This window comes from Triturus cristatus, chromosome 12, assembly GCF_964204655.1.
Source record: "Triturus cristatus chromosome 12, aTriCri1.1, whole genome shotgun sequence".
Taxonomy (NCBI): Eukaryota; Metazoa; Chordata; class Amphibia; order Caudata; family Salamandridae; genus Triturus; species Triturus cristatus.
The window spans coordinates 35,405,802-35,424,102 of NC_140595.1; the positions used below are offsets into that span (position 1 = coordinate 35,405,802).

General features: G+C 44.4%; 1 protein-coding gene across 3 annotated transcripts in view; it reads left to right on the forward strand.

The window, feature by feature from the left end:
• The window catches only part of MAST3 (microtubule associated serine/threonine kinase 3), a 268,364-nt gene that overhangs the window by 182,067 nt on the left and 67,996 nt on the right, over nt 1-18,301 (forward strand). For all 3 annotated transcript variants that reach the window (XM_085638360.1, XM_085638358.1, XM_085638359.1), the window contains 2 exons: nt 10,191-10,279; nt 17,918-17,990. In XM_085638360.1, coding sequence (XP_085494486.1) covers nt 10,191-10,279; nt 17,918-17,990 — 162 coding nt within the window. The remainder of the gene's footprint in view (nt 1-10,190; nt 10,280-17,917; nt 17,991-18,301) is intronic.

An 18,301-nucleotide genomic window follows, 5' to 3' on the forward strand; every position in this document is an offset into this window, starting at 1 on the left:
AGACATACCTGTACGCATGGCTGACGTGGAAGCTGCCAACATCTTACATCCAACAACAGAGCACCCTACAGATATTTTTCCAGTGATACATTTAATATTTGCGTGTCTTAGAATGGAAATTAGTAAGATCTATGCCCAACCCCTGCCGTAACAGAGAACCAGCTTGAGGAAAAGGTTAACACTTCTAAGCCACTACACCGGCACTAATGTGGGTAGAAAGGGTTGTTTGTTTTTTTGATCAGCCAACCCATCGGGTGAGCCAGCATTCCCAGACAGGAGTCTGCCCATATAACCTGAAGCTGAAGAGGAAAAAGAGTTTCTTGAATGCTTATGTACAAAATACACATAACATGAAATAGGTTTTGGAAATTTTCGAGGATGCAATTTCAGTGAACAAGAAAATGTGATAAAAGTACCAATAATGGTCTCACAGTTAAGGAAACTGAAGATGGGTGTAGTGAGAAAATCATTTTAATGCTAGTGTTTTAATATGCTATGCATCTCAGCACGGTCTGTTTTCAAAGGCTATTGAAGTTGGGGAGAGGAGTTGGCCTAACGGCTAGGGCGCTCGACCTCAGACATGGGGGACTGGGTTCGAGTCTCGGCAATGACGCTGAACATCCTGTCAATCACTTAATCTCCCCGTGCCTAACAAAGAATGAATGCGTGTCCTAATGTAACGTAACTGGTGCTATGTAAAGAGCTCTGATACCTGATTGGATTTGGGTCAAGTTCGCGCTATATAAAACTCTGCAAAAAAAAAAAGTTGTACGTTGTTCCTTGTGTGGTGTATGGTTTTGCCCCTTGGGTATGCTCTTACTGGAGGCCGGTAGAGGTTGATGGGTGAGGGTCCAGTTATGAGACCTCCAACCACAAGCGTTGTCTACATGTTCTTGGTCATTGTTTCATAGTGCTGTCTAGGGCGACCTTCTCACTCCATGACCATGTCAACATGGCAGTGTGTTCCAGTCCTGGTCTGTGGTGTGACAACCTAATGGATTCTGAGTGTTGTGATGTTGGTGTGGTTTCACTGACCTAGTTAGACTTGTAGGTGACAAGTCCATGACTTCAGACATGGTGTCTGGCTAACATTGAGTGAACTGACCAGTCAAGTTACCTGACTCGGGGAGCGCTCTATCACCCTAAGTCTGATAGTAAAATATGGTGGTGTGAGCTGTATAAGCATCTACGTTCCCTGAATCATGGGCCTTGTAAAAAACCTGTCAGTAAGAGTAAAATCAGCTGGAGGGCAGCAATAGCAGAGTAGCAGCAGGAAGTGGTGTAGATGCTCGCAAACAATCCTTCGATTACCAACACGCGTGTCCCGTACCCACAGACTCGGGTTTGTGTGGTTTGTTTGTTGTCGGTGTGCGGCTGTTGAAAGCAGAGGAGCGTATGATGATCATGCAGGAGGCGAGGGCTGAGACGTGTGCTTTACTCGCCTGGGGCATCTTGTCGGTTTGCATCTTTGGCCCTGGGTCTGGCTTCATTCACTCGTTGTTCAAGAGCGCTCCTTCTGATGAGCACATCTGCCTCCAGGTTCGAACTCAAGCAGCCGATGTGTCGTGCCGCGACTACCATAAACATTACATATGGACCACTCTTGTATTGAAAGCACACTTATTGTATTTGGCATTCATTGACTGGTTGTGGCTTGGGCCTCATCAGTCGGGTAGCAAACCTGGCTACTGTGAAATTTGCAGATTTCTCCATTGCATGAGCGCTTCTGGAAAAAGATGGGGCTGTTGCAGGGCACACGTCACTTGGAAACTCTTAGCACTTGTAAATGTCTCTCCTCTTCACTAATTTGCTATCACACCCCCACCTTTTTCCTTCACTGACTGCTGGTGGCTCACTTTCAGATGTTCTGTCATCTGGCATGGCCGTGACATCTGGTTCTTGCAGTTTCTGTGCCACGTGGCAAATCTACACTTCCTCAAAACGACAATTACAAACCAGTCTATGTGTCAAAGTTATCAACCTCAAAAACATCGCTGACTTCGACCTAGCATTCATCTCAACAACAGCTTCTCTAGACAAACGTCCTATTCTTTATTAGAAGAATGTTAATATCTTGTGTACCTTTATTCTTTAAATTTACAGTCTTAATTTGGTGATGTTGCGGCTGACGGTTTTGTTGCATCGATTGGTGAATCCTTTGCTAGGTGCTCCTTCGATATATTTATAACAATCTATTTTACAAGTTTGGTTGCTTTGCAGCATGAAATAGGGACTCTGCTCTCACTACTTCTACCAGTGAAGTGTGGCTCAATGATTAGAGCGGCAGACCCTGATGCAGAGGTCTAGCCCGGGACCAGGGTTCGATTCCCCACCTCGGCGGGTCTTGGGCTCAAAAATTCCACGGACCTGATAATTCTCACCTCGGTGCCAGGAGTGGACGCCTCACAGGGAAAGCCAGAATGGGTTCCACAGCGGTATTCGTACAAGCGCCTTGAGACCCTTGCGGGTGAGTAGTGCGCTATACAAGTATCAATTTTTTTTTACCAGTTGCATAATGCCTCGTACTCATGATAGGGCTGTGAAGCGCTACAACTTGCATCTGGTTCCTTGGCGCCCCTTTGGAATACATAGTTAGGAGTTGTTTTGGTTCCAGTTCGGGCTATCTGTGAGTAGTGGGGTGAGGTACTTCAAGTTCGGATGCATGCTATAAATACGGAGCAGCGGCGTCTCCTTTCAGTGAAGTGTTAAAGAGAATACGAGAACAGACCTAGCCGCGAAGGCATAATCTTGTCTTTAGGAGAGGTCGGTGTCATAGAGTGGAAAGAGCCATCGATGTGGCTTGCTGAGTCCGATGCTGCATATGCGATATGGCGTTCAGCCAGGAGGGACCGAAAGCCCCACCACGAGCAGTGTTAAGAAACTATGTGGTGAAATGTGGAGTTTCACAGGTGGGCCTGAAGGCTCAACCCTGGAAGCACCATTAAGAGACCATATCTTGAACCATGGAGTCCACCGAAGATGGACTGGAGCTCCAAGTCTGGTTCTCTTAAGCCAAGTCGTGAACCATGGAGTGCGACGAGGAGGACTGAATACTCCAGCCTGGAAGCATTGTTAAGACTCCATCTAGTGATCTATGGAGCCCGCCCCGGAGTGGCATGACCCAACCCCTGGGAGCCCTGTTAGGCAACCAGGGAGTAAGGTCTATGGATCCGCTTAGAGGTCCAGTCTCTGAGTGAGTATCCGGAGAGTACACTAAATAGACACTACACGGCAGCCGCAAAGGCCACACCCCTGGAAGCATGGTGCAGTGTGATAGTTACATTTTATTTTGCTGTTTGGCCAGAGTGGACACCGCTTGTGTGTACAGTTCTGACGGGTTTCTAAAATACTATAAAATAGGTGGAATTCATCTGTTTAGGGACTGTCACGGGTATTGCAACCTCCTTGCCTTAAGTTGAGGTTTTCATGTTGGTAGCCAGGGATAGGAATAAGGTGTACGCGGCACCGCTACTCTCTGGTTGATTTATAGTAATGGGAGTGGCATTTATGTAATGTGGTTCCCACAGAGTAAACTTATCATGTGACACAGAGGATTAAATGCCTTGCTTGATGTAGTTCGGAAAACGTTGGTGGAAAATTATAAATATATTGCTAAGCATTGCATGATAATGGACTACGGCATGTTTGCAAATCAAAGAAAGCAAGATGGCGGCTAAAGGTGTTCCAGAGGCATGGTATGTACATACTGGCAACTTTAAGACGAAAATAAATCAAAAAGGTGGCTTTGTTGGTTGACGTGTTTTACCGACAGGACAATCAACGGAGCCTTGATATGGCAACTCTACTCTTTCTCCAGTTTCAGAGGTGATAACATTCATCTGATTGCCTTTGAGCAAGAGCCAACATTAATAAAGTGGCAAACTACATTCCAGCCCGCGTTGACCAATATACAAATGGGGGGCTCAGAATGAATGACCCATGCCTACCATCTCCTCATTTTATGCACCGGTAACTCACCCTGGGGGGGTTCACTCTTGGTCCAGGATGGGCCGATCTATGCCAGAAGTTGATACTAACCATTGGCAATGTACATGAAGTCCATTTTAGAGTAATGTTATCTTATCTTGTTATCCTGGAAATCCACCATGGATCCAAGTGTAAGGATCAACGTTGATGATCACTACATAATGTTTGGGGTCTTAAGAAAGGGACCGCGATCATTCGCTCTACTTTTGCGATATCCCCACATTGCTGTGTCATCCGTCCAGTTGTAAGCAGTTCCGGCACTCTTTAGATAATATATGAATCCAGTGTCTGTCGGCATGCGCATGAGTTTATAAGACGCCTCAGAGTATCTAACTAGTACAACATCAACGGGGCACTGGGACTCGAGTCACTGGGAACCCTAAAACATATTCGAGCCAAGTTCCTGAAAGTGCTTTGGGGCAATACAAATGCTGGGGAGGCGCTACACAAATGCATGCAAAAAATGTAGTTTTGATTGAGTCTTGGGAGTTTTTCAATCTAGAGCACACGGTCTAAGTGGCCTAAGGGCCTTCCTTTAAGCAGGGCTCAAAGCAGGTAAATAAATATGGAATTTATAAACTCAAACTTCTCGAAAGCTGGGTAAAGTTTCTCTGAGAAACTAGTTTCAACTAGGTGATGCCTATTCCAGGTGGAATCATCTGCTAAAAGGTTCTTTGCATCTGTGCTGGGGCTCCATTCCTCGTGTGTGTTTTTCTGTTCAACTGTGGATATAAAAGAGAGTTGTCTTCAGATAATATATAGTACAGAGCCTTGGGGAGGTTTTCTTGAACGAGACACCGGTTCCTGTTATGAAACACTCATTTGATGACTCAGTCCAATTTTTCCCTTGAAATATCTCCAGGGCCTAAAACGTACCAGTCTCCTGAAGGGAGCGGTCTCTTGAGGTTGCTGGTTGCTTTCTGCCACGCGTGCAATGGACTGGCGCACCCCTGGCGCAACGGAATGGTGGTCCGCCCCTGTTATAGGCTGTAGAGGCTCATGGGAGTGATTCCACGCCCCATCCTTTCCACCCTATGGGTACTCAGACACCCAAAGTAGACATTCATTGTTTTTAGGAAAATGTGCGGCCTCACATTAACCTATAGTAATCAGATACGCGTGTGTTCTGATAGAATAGCATCAAAATAACCAGAAGTGAAACCAAATGAATTGGCGTGTGCAAATCCATTAGGTCTCGGCTCTAATATGGGCAGGCATCGCCGAGGCCTCCCTCCCCAACCCACAAATCCGCCACACCACACCCCTCACATCTCTCCCTGGATAATCAAGGAAGACGCACAATCTTAGGGGTCGTTAACCCTCGTCCGTCTTTTATTAAAACATACTAAACATTATTGCAGTAAAACGCATCATTTCAATGATTTATACGTAGTAACCCTTAATATTTACAGCTTTATTTACATATATTGGTGCCTGGCAGTAACAGAGACACTAATACATCAGGTTTCTTACCACTATCTAGACATGTTCCCGCGTCCTGACCCACCCTTTCCGTCCATTGGACCTGTAGTGGGTCCCTCCATAGGGAAGGACCCCACCCACCCGCATCCCCTCTCTGGGTACACCTGTGCAGGGGGCCCACCAGCCTGCCAGGATACCTACCTCTGGCACCCCCTACACCCATCACTTTTCCCCCCAAGTGCTAGCATCGGTTGTTGGCCAGAAGGACTAGATGCTAGTGATCGTTCGTAACCCGCCACGCCCCTGGATCATCCATTCGACTCTCTGCCAGCACCACTTGGAGGGCCCCGTGAAGCCCGCTGTCATGCTTATGTAAGGAAAGTTATGCCGAATTGTCCCCCCAATCATGACCTCACCCGCAAGTCTACAAACAAAAAATACGACAATAGCAATCTACCTAGAAGGAAAAGAATGGTTAACAAGACATTATCTTGACAAAGACAGTCACGCCTACAAACACTGACAGCCTAGCCCTTGTTGCTATGGGAATGGTGGGTGGGGCAAAGAAAATCACTCATTGCCGGAGGGAGCAGGCAGCGTCCTTGAGAGGCGGCGGGCAGGAGCGAAAAGACCCGCTCGCCACCATGTGGCCCCTTTTATGGGCAGGGCCTGATGCACCCAACAGGCATGTGCCCAGGGCTGGACTGGCCATAGTGGGCACCGGGCGTTTCCCCGGTAGGCTGCAAGGGTGGGGGCCGGTTTTGGGCCCCTGGGGGCCGTTTTTGTTTCCGGGAGTCGGCAATATCAGCCCCCTGTAACAAAATTGGCCGAAACTGGCCCTCGCAAAGTGCTCGGCTGCACTCCCCCTCGCCCGGGGGGGAAACAGCTGAGCAGTTTGCCAGGGCCAGTTTCTGTTCCCAGTCCGGCCCTGCATGCGCCCCAGAAGCACTCAAAGTGCCTCCGGGGATTACAGCCCACCAATCGCCGCATGCCTTACTGAGGAGCAGCAGCGCATATGCTGCCGACCCCTATGCCGGCCTGGCGAGAACCGCCAAGTGTGCTACTCCCCCGATATGCGGGAGCCTTTGCCAAATGTCAAGTTAATGGCTTTGCCAAGGTTTTGTTTCAATTGTATGTTAAAGAAAACCTATTCCAAGATGGCCACTGATGCAGGTTCATGCTTTGAGACCCACAGGTGCATTGCAGTGTGTGCCTGCGCACAATGCCGGCACCAGTTCTCAATATATCGACCTAAAGATGGTTGGACATGTTAGACGAGTAAGTAAAAAAAAGAAAAGCCGATTGGAAAATGGGACTAGACCGCTTTCCAGCTGTTGCACCATGGTGATAAAAATATATATAGATATGTCTCCCACAACACTGGATGCAGAGTGTATAGTATAGGAGGGGATATATATAGAGCTGGGTTTAGTGGACTAATCCACCCACTCTAGGGGGATGGGTTTGACCTCATGGTCACAGGTTCAAAACTCAGTGGGTCCACTCAGTCTTTCATCCTTCTGAGGTCGATAAAATGAGTACCAATGGGTTGGGTAACAATATACATCTGTTATTCAGCGCCAAGATCCCCTTCGTGATGAACGGGCGCTTTACAAATACACATGTTATGTATCATGTTATGTTATATATGACGAGGGGGCAAAAATTACAAAGAGTGTGAAGCAGCCTTTGTCCCGTACCTCCCTTTTATAAATTAGTTCTTTCCCACTTACACTTACTCCACAGATTTGTAGACCTACATTTCCCTTTCTGTTGAGGGGTCGAGGGCCTGGGTACGGTTTCAGGATGCCGGTTGAGGAGTGACACATCAGTGGTGTGAAGGGTTGTGTTCCTGTGTTGGATAAATGTGTCCCCCCTGAGTGAGTACATTTCCTGCCCCTGCTGGTCGGCTCCAGACCCTGTATTGTCCATGTAGATGTGTGTACAGCGACCCCTCCAGTTTCCTCAGTGCTGCTGGCACAGGAGAGCCGAGGCACCTTCTGCAGAATCCAAGCGTGTCATCACCACCCCGCTGGCTGCCTGGCGCAATAACCTATTCCCAGAAGATGACTCAGGCACCTGGGAATCCCCCCTAAGTCTCACCACCATGAACACTGTTTGATTTTAACCCACGCTGCCCCCTCAGTCTGAACACTGGCCATCTTAGGTCTGGCTAGCATGAGCTTGCGTTGGTGACCACTTGTTACACAGGCTCTTTTTCTCTCATGAGTGGAAGCATAAAAAGACAATATTTTACAAAAATAGAAGGCCTTGTGTGCTTAGCTTTCACATACTAAGCCCAAATAAGATTCATATGGTGCAGTGTATACACTGCTCCTGACATCATACTGCAGTGTTTGCAGGCTGCTAGCAGTTCTTGTTTTTTTAGCCTCTTGACCTAAATTTAGGGCTTGAAGTATTCTGTGTTCCAATAATTTGCTCCAGTGAAAAATGTGAAAGCCTGTTATTCTGGAAGACAAAAATGTCCGAAGCTGTTTATTCAGAATTAATAGTCGATTTGTTTTTAATTTACTCAAAAGTAGGTTGTCGGCTGGTCATAACACACTATGGTTGATGTGCAGGAAAGGGGCAGGTTCGAGGGCCTTGTATGTAGAAATACCTTCAGCTGTTTTGGGATTACCTAATTAACACGAACAGCGGTCGGTGGGGTGAGAAGTGTTGCGAAGTGATTTAATCCGAATTCTAATAAGTGTGTTTAAGAAGAAGTAAAACTCATGGGGAGCTAGTTGTAATGGGAAGTAATGAAACCGAAGAAACCTGTTCAGTTTCCCAACACGACCCACAAGGGGCTTGAGAAGGAAGTTGTGCAAGAGCAGTGGTATGTAAACACAAATGGACTCTCTGGCGAGCAGTTCTTTTCTGTGGCATTTTAGCTCAGTAGTTGTGCGTGCCTGAAGTTTGCAAATTAGCAAAAAAGTTGTAAACTACTTTCCCCTGTGTAATTTTAAAATTCAGTCGTAGGCTTTTGCCGATAGATATCTTTGTTTATCAGCAGCAGTGCCCGGCTGCACCGAGTACCAAGTACAAACAGTACCGGGTGGGTACATCTTGTGGGCGCAGCACTGTTTGTGTCACTTGTAGTTTGTCTCCCTACACTGGGCACATGAGGGTAAACCTGTTACTTAAGCTCTTTTAAGAGCCATTGCCCGGGCTAAAGCGCTTTCTTGGCGGCCCAACTGCATCATTATATATTATAGCGCTTCATGCTCTTGGCGGGGTAGCGAGGCGTTCTTATCGAGGTCTCCACATCTTCTCAGCGAGTCACCAACTCTGGTTATTTTGTTCTGTCTCAAGTTATCTATATTGCTATATGGATTCATTCTTATTTCCTGATGCCCTCTCCCCTGCCACAGAAAAATACATAGAAACTTTTTGAATATTTCCTGAGTGCCGATTGGTGTATCGCCAATGCATCGATTAGCCTCCCTTTGAAAAGTTTTAGGGCCTGCCTCATGTTGTGCCCGTCACAGGCAGGCCCGACTGTCTCTGTAAGAGAGTTTGTGGGTTTTCACCCCAAGATCGAGGAGAAAGTTATTTGACAGTGCAGTCAAAACTGTCCTAATTGCACTAAAAAGTGGAACCAAGCCCTGCCAAAGCCAATAGTCCTTGTTTAGTAGCGAACACAGGTATTCACAAATGCTTTTCACGGCGCTGCATGAACAAATACTGCTGACCCACTTACATCCTGCCATCTTGCCTTTGTCAGTTCTGTGAAAAAAGTAGCAAAGGTCTGCTTTCTACGTAGGATACGTATGGGAAATAAAGAATTGAATATAACAAACCTCGTGATGATGGAGTCACATAGTCCCTTCTGCATTCCAATGGAAGCACTTCCTGAAGGTGTAATGATACACCAAATAGCCAATACTATGGGGTGAGGTGGCTGTCCTCCTTTGGTTGCAGCCAATTCCCGACTCGGGCAGTTCTGTTGCTACTACCTGGCCGTTGACATCCTTGCCTACCGACCGCCTTTGGGATGCAGGCGCACAGGACTTAGAAAGGTCTTTTGATGTAACGTAATATATTAAAACTGCTCTGGGCTTATGGTGGGAAGGCAAAGGTTTACTTAGTATTTTTTATATATATATATATATATATATATATATATATATATAATTTTTTTAAAAAAAATGTTATTGTAAGTTCTTGCGTTTTTCTTAAATGTTTGTTAACTTCACCAGTTGAAAACAATACATTCCTAGGCTGTTATTTTTTTTCACTTCTTTAAGTTAAGTACTCTTCAAGTTTGACTAAGCTCTTACCTGCCTCATTTGTAAGCACATCGCTCACGGACTATGAAGGCAGATACAATTATTTTCTTTACAGTGCTATTTCTTTAAATTGAGTAATCTTTGTTCTAGGAGGTACCCCCTTCTGAATGGCCTGCTAGGCTTTTTAGATGCTTTCAGACCCACTTCACCCCACACATACAGCCCAAAATTACTTTGAGAGGAACAGTTCCAGGTACAAAAATATTTTTGCTGGAGTCCTCCTTTTGAAGACCTTGGTGTAGAGGTGTATACACTTCTCTTGCTGAAGGGTTTTACCTACAGGGTGTTTATGGAACTGCTATCTTGCCTACAAGCACTTGGCCATGTTCACGTTTCTAATATGAGTACCAGGAGTTAAGTGCACAGAAGGAAGCGCTGACGTATCGTTTTTCACAGGAAGCCGCCTGCCTTAAGTAATGTTCCTGTCTTAGATCATGTTCTGCTTTCTGTTGTCATAATTCTGAGGTCGTATTTCCGTTCTCTCTGCAGCTGTCGGAGCAGTAACCGAAAGAGCCTGGTCGTTGGCACACCGTCACCAACCCTATCGCGGCCTCTGTCCCCACTGTCCATTCCCACAGGTGAGTCACATTATAAGCTGCGATGATAGCTCATTGAGTTCATGCGTCTGCGCCGGTGAGCTGTATGGAACCTGCAATGTGGCCGACTCCGCTTTTCATCGCCACCGTTGCGTGCTGCTGGTTTGGGGAGGACCGTCCATTGTTGGCAGCACTACAAAGCCACCAGACCGTGGCGGACAATAATAAAAACAAGTTCTGTTTTTATAATCACAATAGCTAGTGTTGCCACACATTCATTTACACTCCATTGTGGTTTGACTGGTTCTTAAAATGTCTTTGGGAAAAAAATCTCCTCTTTGTACAAGTTAAAGTACAAGACACGATACCTCTTGTTGGTGAGTCTTTGTCAGAGCTTCAGTTTAATTTTTGGGTGCTCAAAAAGTAAATGTGCTGTACAAATATTCAGCATTTGGGGCATTTATTAACATTCTAAACAACTAGCCAGAACATTTTCATAGAAAATATATTTTGAGATTACAAATCAGTAAATATAAAATAGCAGGATTGGAAAATAAGTTAAAATTTGTTTTGCAGAGTGCACTGTAGGACTTGAGCCACACCTGGTAATAAAGTTGGCTTTACCAACACCAGTGCATCATTATTTCATAAACTGCCAAAAAAATAGGACATTCCTCAGTCTTCATTGCATAGGGTTACATGTACCAAGAGATTCATTCACTGAAGGCCTTTTTTGCATCACATTGAAACTCTTTGCAAGCAACCGATCAAGCACAGGTCATAGGTTCTTGGAGCTCAGGGTAGGACCAGGGCCACTGGAATTATGTGATTCTGCGGCACAGCTTTTTTTGCATAAGCATGGCTGTGCCGTATTTTGCACATAATCCATCCTCACATTTTCACTAAAAACATTTTGTTTCTCGCTCAAAGAGATGAAAAGTTGATAACATATGTGGCAACTTGTTTGTGAGCAGTGGAAGGTCCTTTGCAAAAGTTAACTTGTCATTTTTCAGTTGCTTATTTCTGTATTTTGTTTTTAACCTGGTATTAATGGGGGGAAATATTTCCTCAGATAGTATTAACGAGTGAATTTTACAAAATAATTAAGTAATAGCATTAAAAAAAATGTGGTGCGATAAGCCACATAATTTGCCTTTTCTTGCCGCATAATTTAGTCAACCCGGCTTTATTTATACTTTGGTGCTCTCCTACCACATAATTCCAGTGGCCCTGGGTATGACCCTAAACCTCCTTTAGTCTTTAGTGCTAGATTGTCTCTTGAGACCCTTTTCCTTTCATAGACCTCCACCCCCCCAGACCCTAATTCAAGTTTACACACACTGCACAACCTAAGTAAGTCGTTTTAAAATGGCCATTTCTTTGGACCAATAAGACCAACTTTAAGGCCTCTGCCAAATCTCAAGAGCAAATGTGAACCAAAGGAGTAGATAATGTTGTGTCCTTGTCTTTCAAAAAAAGTTTTACAGCTGCCTTCTTCAGACTTGAACTGATGTGCTAGCGCCTAGAAACTGCTCTAATGTCTGTTTTTGGCTCGTTTGCGTGTATGCTGAAGTGAAAACGGCTTTGTGGATATTTCGACAATTGATATAATGCACCGATCTTCTTTTGTCATTTGAAGAAACACATTTTTTGGACTTAGTTTTCAGTTTGTACCTTGCATGAGTGGATACTAGAATGCAAATTAAGTATTTTAATGCTTCAGTGACAATCCGTAATTAACGTCGTCAATATGTTTGATGTTCTGCCCTGTTTTTGACAATTTTAAAACAGCTGTAAGGTTATTACAAACTTTATTTGTTCGCAATGTTGCCTTAAATAATTAAACGCAATTTGACTCCTCCTAAATGTTGGTGTGTAGAATATTTTTGTCCTCATGACTCCTGAGAGAAACCTTCAGACCTGGCTAAGAGAAGGACCCGAAAAAGCTCGGCGCGCGCATTGTTGGCGCCAAATGGCGTAAAGGTTTGCAGGTGGACACTGATCAGTAATTGAAACTTCTGAATATACTACATTGGGGGTGACACCTCACGCTGCTGATGGAATAGATAAGTGTGGATGCAGATTCGCTGCTTTGGGGAATTCCTTCGTTGTCTCGGTAGGTGTAAGCGGATATTACATGTTCCATGGTGTAATGCTAAAGGTGATTGACAATATAAGCATCATTATTCCTGTTCCTTTGTTTCTCCACCCTGAGTGTGTGTGCCCCTTAGAAGGAACACCCGACAAAGTTTGCCGCTGCTTTTCTTTTTTTTCTTTGGATCTTTTGTGTCTACTTTGTGATCAACGGGCGTAAACACTGGTGTCTTCTTTGGCACATCCTAGAGACAGCAGCTTGAGCCGTGAGGAAGATGTCCCTCACACTGATGTTTCTAAGTGCTTCAGTAGAAGTTTCCCAAAACATTTACCCAAAGCATCCAACAAGGAGACCGGTCCAAAGTTCTATCAGTCATCCTAAAACTTTATATGTACACATGTGTGCTTTAGCACATGCCAGGACAGGGAGATACCAGTGTAGAGACTTCTCAAGACCTGGCTCTTTGAATAGTTGCAGCTCTCCAACCCCCCAATGCCCCCCCCCACCCCAGCGCCTTGAGACCCTCGCGGGTATGTAGTGCGCTTTACAAATGCCATGATTGAATGATTGATTGATAGAGTTTAAAACCACCCGTAACGACTTGATGCCACAGGTATGGGAATTGTGTACAGTTTAGTGGCAGTTTAAAGGGTCACCAGTGCCCTAGAGGGTTTTATTCTGAGTCTGTGACAGAAGATCCAGGACACTATCTCCTCCGTAAATGAGACTTCAGATTGAGACGAGTACCTGCTTAAAGATGACCAAGAAGTTAGAGGAAAGGATGTGGAAAGATTGAACAAGTCATGAGCTTTGTGTTGCGATTACAGAAGCCGTTTGTAAACCCTGCATCTTTATGCCTTGTGTTTACCGTGGTAAAGTAGAGTCGAAGCTCTGTAGTATTTTAATTCTCTTTGTAAGCACAGATTGGAGTCCACTGCAAACACTACGTTATTTGTTGTATATATTTTTATGAAACAGCACTATAAAAATGTCACTTTCTATCTTTGTCTAGCACTGAAAAATGCAGACCAGAACAAGTACACGATGTAGCAAAATCCTGCTTTCAGGGCTTGCTGTCTATTGTAAAAGTGTCCATCCTCTGAGCTCCTTCACACACTTGCATCACCCCATGTGAGGAAGGGGTGCTTCTGTTATCCTGAGCAAAGGAGTGAATGTCCAGGGAGTATGGCTGTTTCACCGAACTCTGCTCATCTTGATGAGTCAGGAGTAATTCCCGGCTGACTGAGCCTTCAAAGGGCGCGTGAGTCATCTTCGGAGAATATGTTATTGTGTTGGAAAGTCAGTGTTGTGATAACTCCCTGGGACTCAGCAGAAATTTCCCTCCTCTCCTCTGATGCAAGGCGTGTGGATGACAGGCCGTGGCATTTGTTTACACAGACCAAAGTTTCCCACATTGGAGTTGGAGCCGGGTCTCATGGAGCATTCAACCACCGCTCGCTGAAGCCGACACATTCACCTAACAGGAGAACTCATCCGCTCACACTCCGGAGAGCGAAACTTCGCTTTCCGAATGACGCTGCGGTGGAATCCTCTCAACAGTTTGAAAAGCCATCCTGTACCACAGAAACAGCTCCAAAGCCTTTACAATCTGAGACCCCATAGCATTACATGTGGGTGGGCACAACAGGCCAGTACACAGTGTCTGTGCCACAGCCAATGAGTACATCTCATGTGGCATGGATTGCACCGGGTCCGCAAGCGACAAACAAGACAAACTTTCATAGCTTTGATCATCCCCTCCCAGTGGGCCCACACTTACACCGAGTGACTACTTCGGCCATAAGTTACCTTCACAGAGGGTGCAAACACCCGCAGAGCTCCTTTGAACTCGGGTACCATCCAAAATGACCATCCATCCCGCAGCAGACGCCCTCTGAACTCAAAGTGCCACCTCAAACACCATGCCACTCTATCTGCTTCTGCACTCTTCCGCCCCATGGATTATGCAAGCAGTTTGATAATCCTAAAGTTGCACCCAATTCAGATGTCACATTTGCATGTAAGAACAGGATTATTCTGCAAGCAAAACAGAAATCTTGATTTCAATAATATTGGTTTTGGTGCGGAAATCGGCTTGTTCAGGTTTACCTGTCTTGGTGGACTTTCTACAGGAGGAAGTGAGGTTTAGCACATTGGGAAGACGATGGCAGGGTGCATTCCTCATGTAATGTGCTCGGAGCACCTAATCTCAGAATAACTGTATGTATTAACAAACGTTTTACCAACCAGAAGTCGTACTTCTGCAAATGGTTGGAGGAAGTCATTTTTACGACAGAATGGGGCATGCAAGAACCCGTGTTTAACACGGAGCTTAGAAGAAATGGCTGCATCAAAGGGAAAATGTTTTTCCTTGCATAAAGGAAATTAGAATATTGACCACCCACATCTATATAGTGTTAATTACACATATCAACAAGACAGGAGTAAATACAGGTTGTACCAAGTTTCTTGTAGTCTTTGTCTCAGTTGTGAAATGGTGAAAGAAACAAAAGGCACTGCACCTAATTTATTTGGTTGTTTACTAACAGATGGTCAGCATGGTGTCACAGAGTATTCCAAAGCATATATTCCAAAGCATATACAAGAGCCTCGACCACTGATGAGTCGGGCTAAGCGGTCACAAACCCCACCCGCGCCCCGTGACGTAGGCGCAAGTTTTTGAGTGGGGAGATTTCTCACAGCTTTGTAAGTCCGGCTCAGCGGGTATAAAATAAATGCAGCTGGCGAAAGTATGCACCAATCTGGCGCAAATTTAAAGAGCGCCCCTGAACCTGCTTTTCTCATCTCAGATCTGGACATGGGAATTAAGTCCAACTGCAGTCTGATCATTATACTAACTAGACATGCAACTAGCCAGTTTGCACTAGTAGACTATGGTCTTTGGCACCTGTAGCAAACCACAAAGAACTGGCTTTTGAGGAGACCGGTTTGTTTTAGGCCCTGGGGATATTATTACTAGGAAAAACTTGTGCGGAGTCGTCAAATTAATGTTTCATAACTGGAACTGGTGTCTTGCTAAGGAAAGTATCCCTGAGGCACTTGGCAACCAATCAGGATTCAGGAACCGGATCCCCATGTGCTTATTACACCGAAAATACTCTAAATGTGTCCTCCAAATTTCTGTTCCCTGTTATTTTCATGACCAAAAAGAGAAATTTGGTTATTTGAAGTATTTCACTCTAAATGCTCTCCACATCCACCATGTATGAACTTCCGTAGGTCGATCGCATAACTCATATATACCAAGATCTGTTTGGAAATGCCCTGTAGTGAAGAGGTCCATTGGACTGGGCAGAATCCTCCTCTCAGCAGGGATGTGACCGACTTTGTCAGCGTAACAGGGGCTGTCAGCGTAAAAGACCCACAAAGAAACCTGTGTACAACATTGAAGCAACAGAACTGTGCTTTCCACGTTCATGGAGCTCTTGACACTTGGTGCTTCTATTATATCTTGAGAACGCCACAACTTGCCCCATCTTTTTGAAACATAACACTTAACCTTGTACCCGTTATGTAGGTGTGGAACGCAGGTGAGCCCGGCCCCACACCAAGTTGACATAGAGCTTGAACGTGCCTTAGAAAAGAGTATGTGGTTCGGGCTCTCTTTTGAGTTGTATACTATTTGAGGGATACCTTAAATATCTTTTTCAGCGCTGCCTTTGTCAAAATCGTGGCATTAGATATTTTTATATTTCAACTTCTATGACATAACTAAAAAAAAGAAATGATATTGTGATTGACAGCCTTAATTCGGTTCCTTTTTTGGTGTTTACACTGAAGACCGCGTATGACCCAGATTAATCCTAATTGAATTTTAAATTTTTTTTATTTACATTTAGTCATTTTACGTATCTAGACACTATTCATGTGGACTTGATACCTGAATTGAAAAAAACAAGTGAAAATAAAGGAGTTCTCTAGACCGTAGTTTCCACAAAGGTCTATTTGGGTTTAATACTCTGAGATCTGTGCTAAGTTGGGCCCAGTCGTGGGACCAATACACTCGTTTGAGATTGTGATTTCGTTAGTCAGTCTTCAGTGATCTGAAGGACTGTTTTGCGCCCTTTAACTATTCGTGCCCATTGAATATGTGTATTTCAGCACTTGTTCCCACTCAGTACAGTTTGGAAGGAAGTCCCTGATCCAGTATGAGCAGATTTGTTATCTTGGCATGAGAGTAAGATACTACAATTTCTTTTTATTAGTTGACATTAGTGCATGGTCCCTGCACACAAAAAAATAGATTTGTAGCGCTTATCATTGAAGATTTGGATATTGGTTACGTCTGTCTGCTTTCACTTTAGGCAGGCCTTCTCTCTTATGTGTCTGAGTTAACCTAGTTTCTCGGTGCTCTAGTACCGCGTAAGACAAAACATGGTTTCCCTACGGCGGCGCAGCGTTGACAATACTGCACGGTAACTGTGGTCATTGTTGTATGAGAGCCAAAGAAAAGTTACTTCATTTCTTGCACCAGTGACATTTCGGATTATCTGGACCAGCGTTCTCCAATTTAGATCCATGCATTGAATCTAAATCGAACACTTAAGTATTTAGTGGATTGCCTGGAAGTTGGCATCTATCCGGCCCTCCTGGACTTACATGGGACGCACCTGACATAGACTTAGGGCATGATTTAGATCTTGGACGACAGGTTACTCTGTCACAGCAAAAGATTTACAAAAGAGGTCTAGGATATTAAAACAGCACTTATCCCTATCTCGGGAATATTACCAGTTCTATGGTGCAAGGATCAGAGAAGCAAGACCCCTTCGCTTCCCAAACAAGTGAAAGAAACTTCCACTATATACAATTGTATAAAGAGTTTGATCCGCACTCAAATATAAAAGACAAGTCCATCCGATTTTTATGTTTTATATTTTCCTTTTATTCTTGTATTCTTTCTTCCTAGTAGCCAAAGCGTTTCGTCCTGCTTGAGGACTTCTTCAGGGCTTTATCATTGTTCCGAAGTTCCTGATCATGCAAGTTCAGATAGGGGCATGTTTTACATGTAAAAACATTCCTTTTAAACCAGCTGGTATAACATGACGACAGAGGGACAGCTTCCCCGGGAAAGATTTTATGATTATTGAACTAGCCATGACCTAAGGCTATCAAAAGGAATGTTTTTACATGTAAAACATGCCCCTATCTGAACTTACATGATCAGGAACTTCAGAACAATGATAAAGCCCTGAAGAAGTCCTCAAGCAGGACGAAACGCGTTGGCTACTAGGAAGAAAGAATACAGGAAAATATAAAACATAAAAATCGGATGGACTTGTCTTTTATATTTGAGTGCGGATCAAACTCTTTATACTCTGTCACAGCGGTGACGGATATCCCCGTCCGCTGAAATTTAAATCCCATTATATCCTATGGGATTTAGATTTCGGCGGACAGGATATCCGTCAGGCCCTTAGTGGGTATACTGCTGCTTCTTACTTTAGTTGAAATTTGCTCATCAGAATTTAAACACAATTGTATTGTCCATTTAGCTTTTACTATTGTTCAGGTTTGTGTGAATCGAAAATGTATGAAATGTTTTCTGTGTTTTTGACCCACAGCTGGCAGCAGCCCCTTGGACAGCCCACGTAACTTCTCCACTAGTGCTTCGTTGAACTTCCCCTTCGCGCGCAGGTAAGGCTCGTCTTTGCCCATGAAGTTGTCTCTCGTAAAATCCTCTGCATAGACTGTTGGGAAAGACTCCTTGGGCAAGTTTTAACTTTTCAGCTTTTTATTAAATTATCAAAGTTTCACAGTTGAAGACTGCGAAGTCTGATTAGCGTTCGGTAAGGAGTCGGAGCATCCGTTTTTAAGCAAAAATTTTTTTTTAACAAACTGAATAAACAGATAGTATTGGATCTGTAATTCAGAAAATGTTTATTAAATTGGCTCTTGGAAAAGCACAAAACTAACTTCTTGGTGCTTTTTCCCTCTGTGTGTGTGGA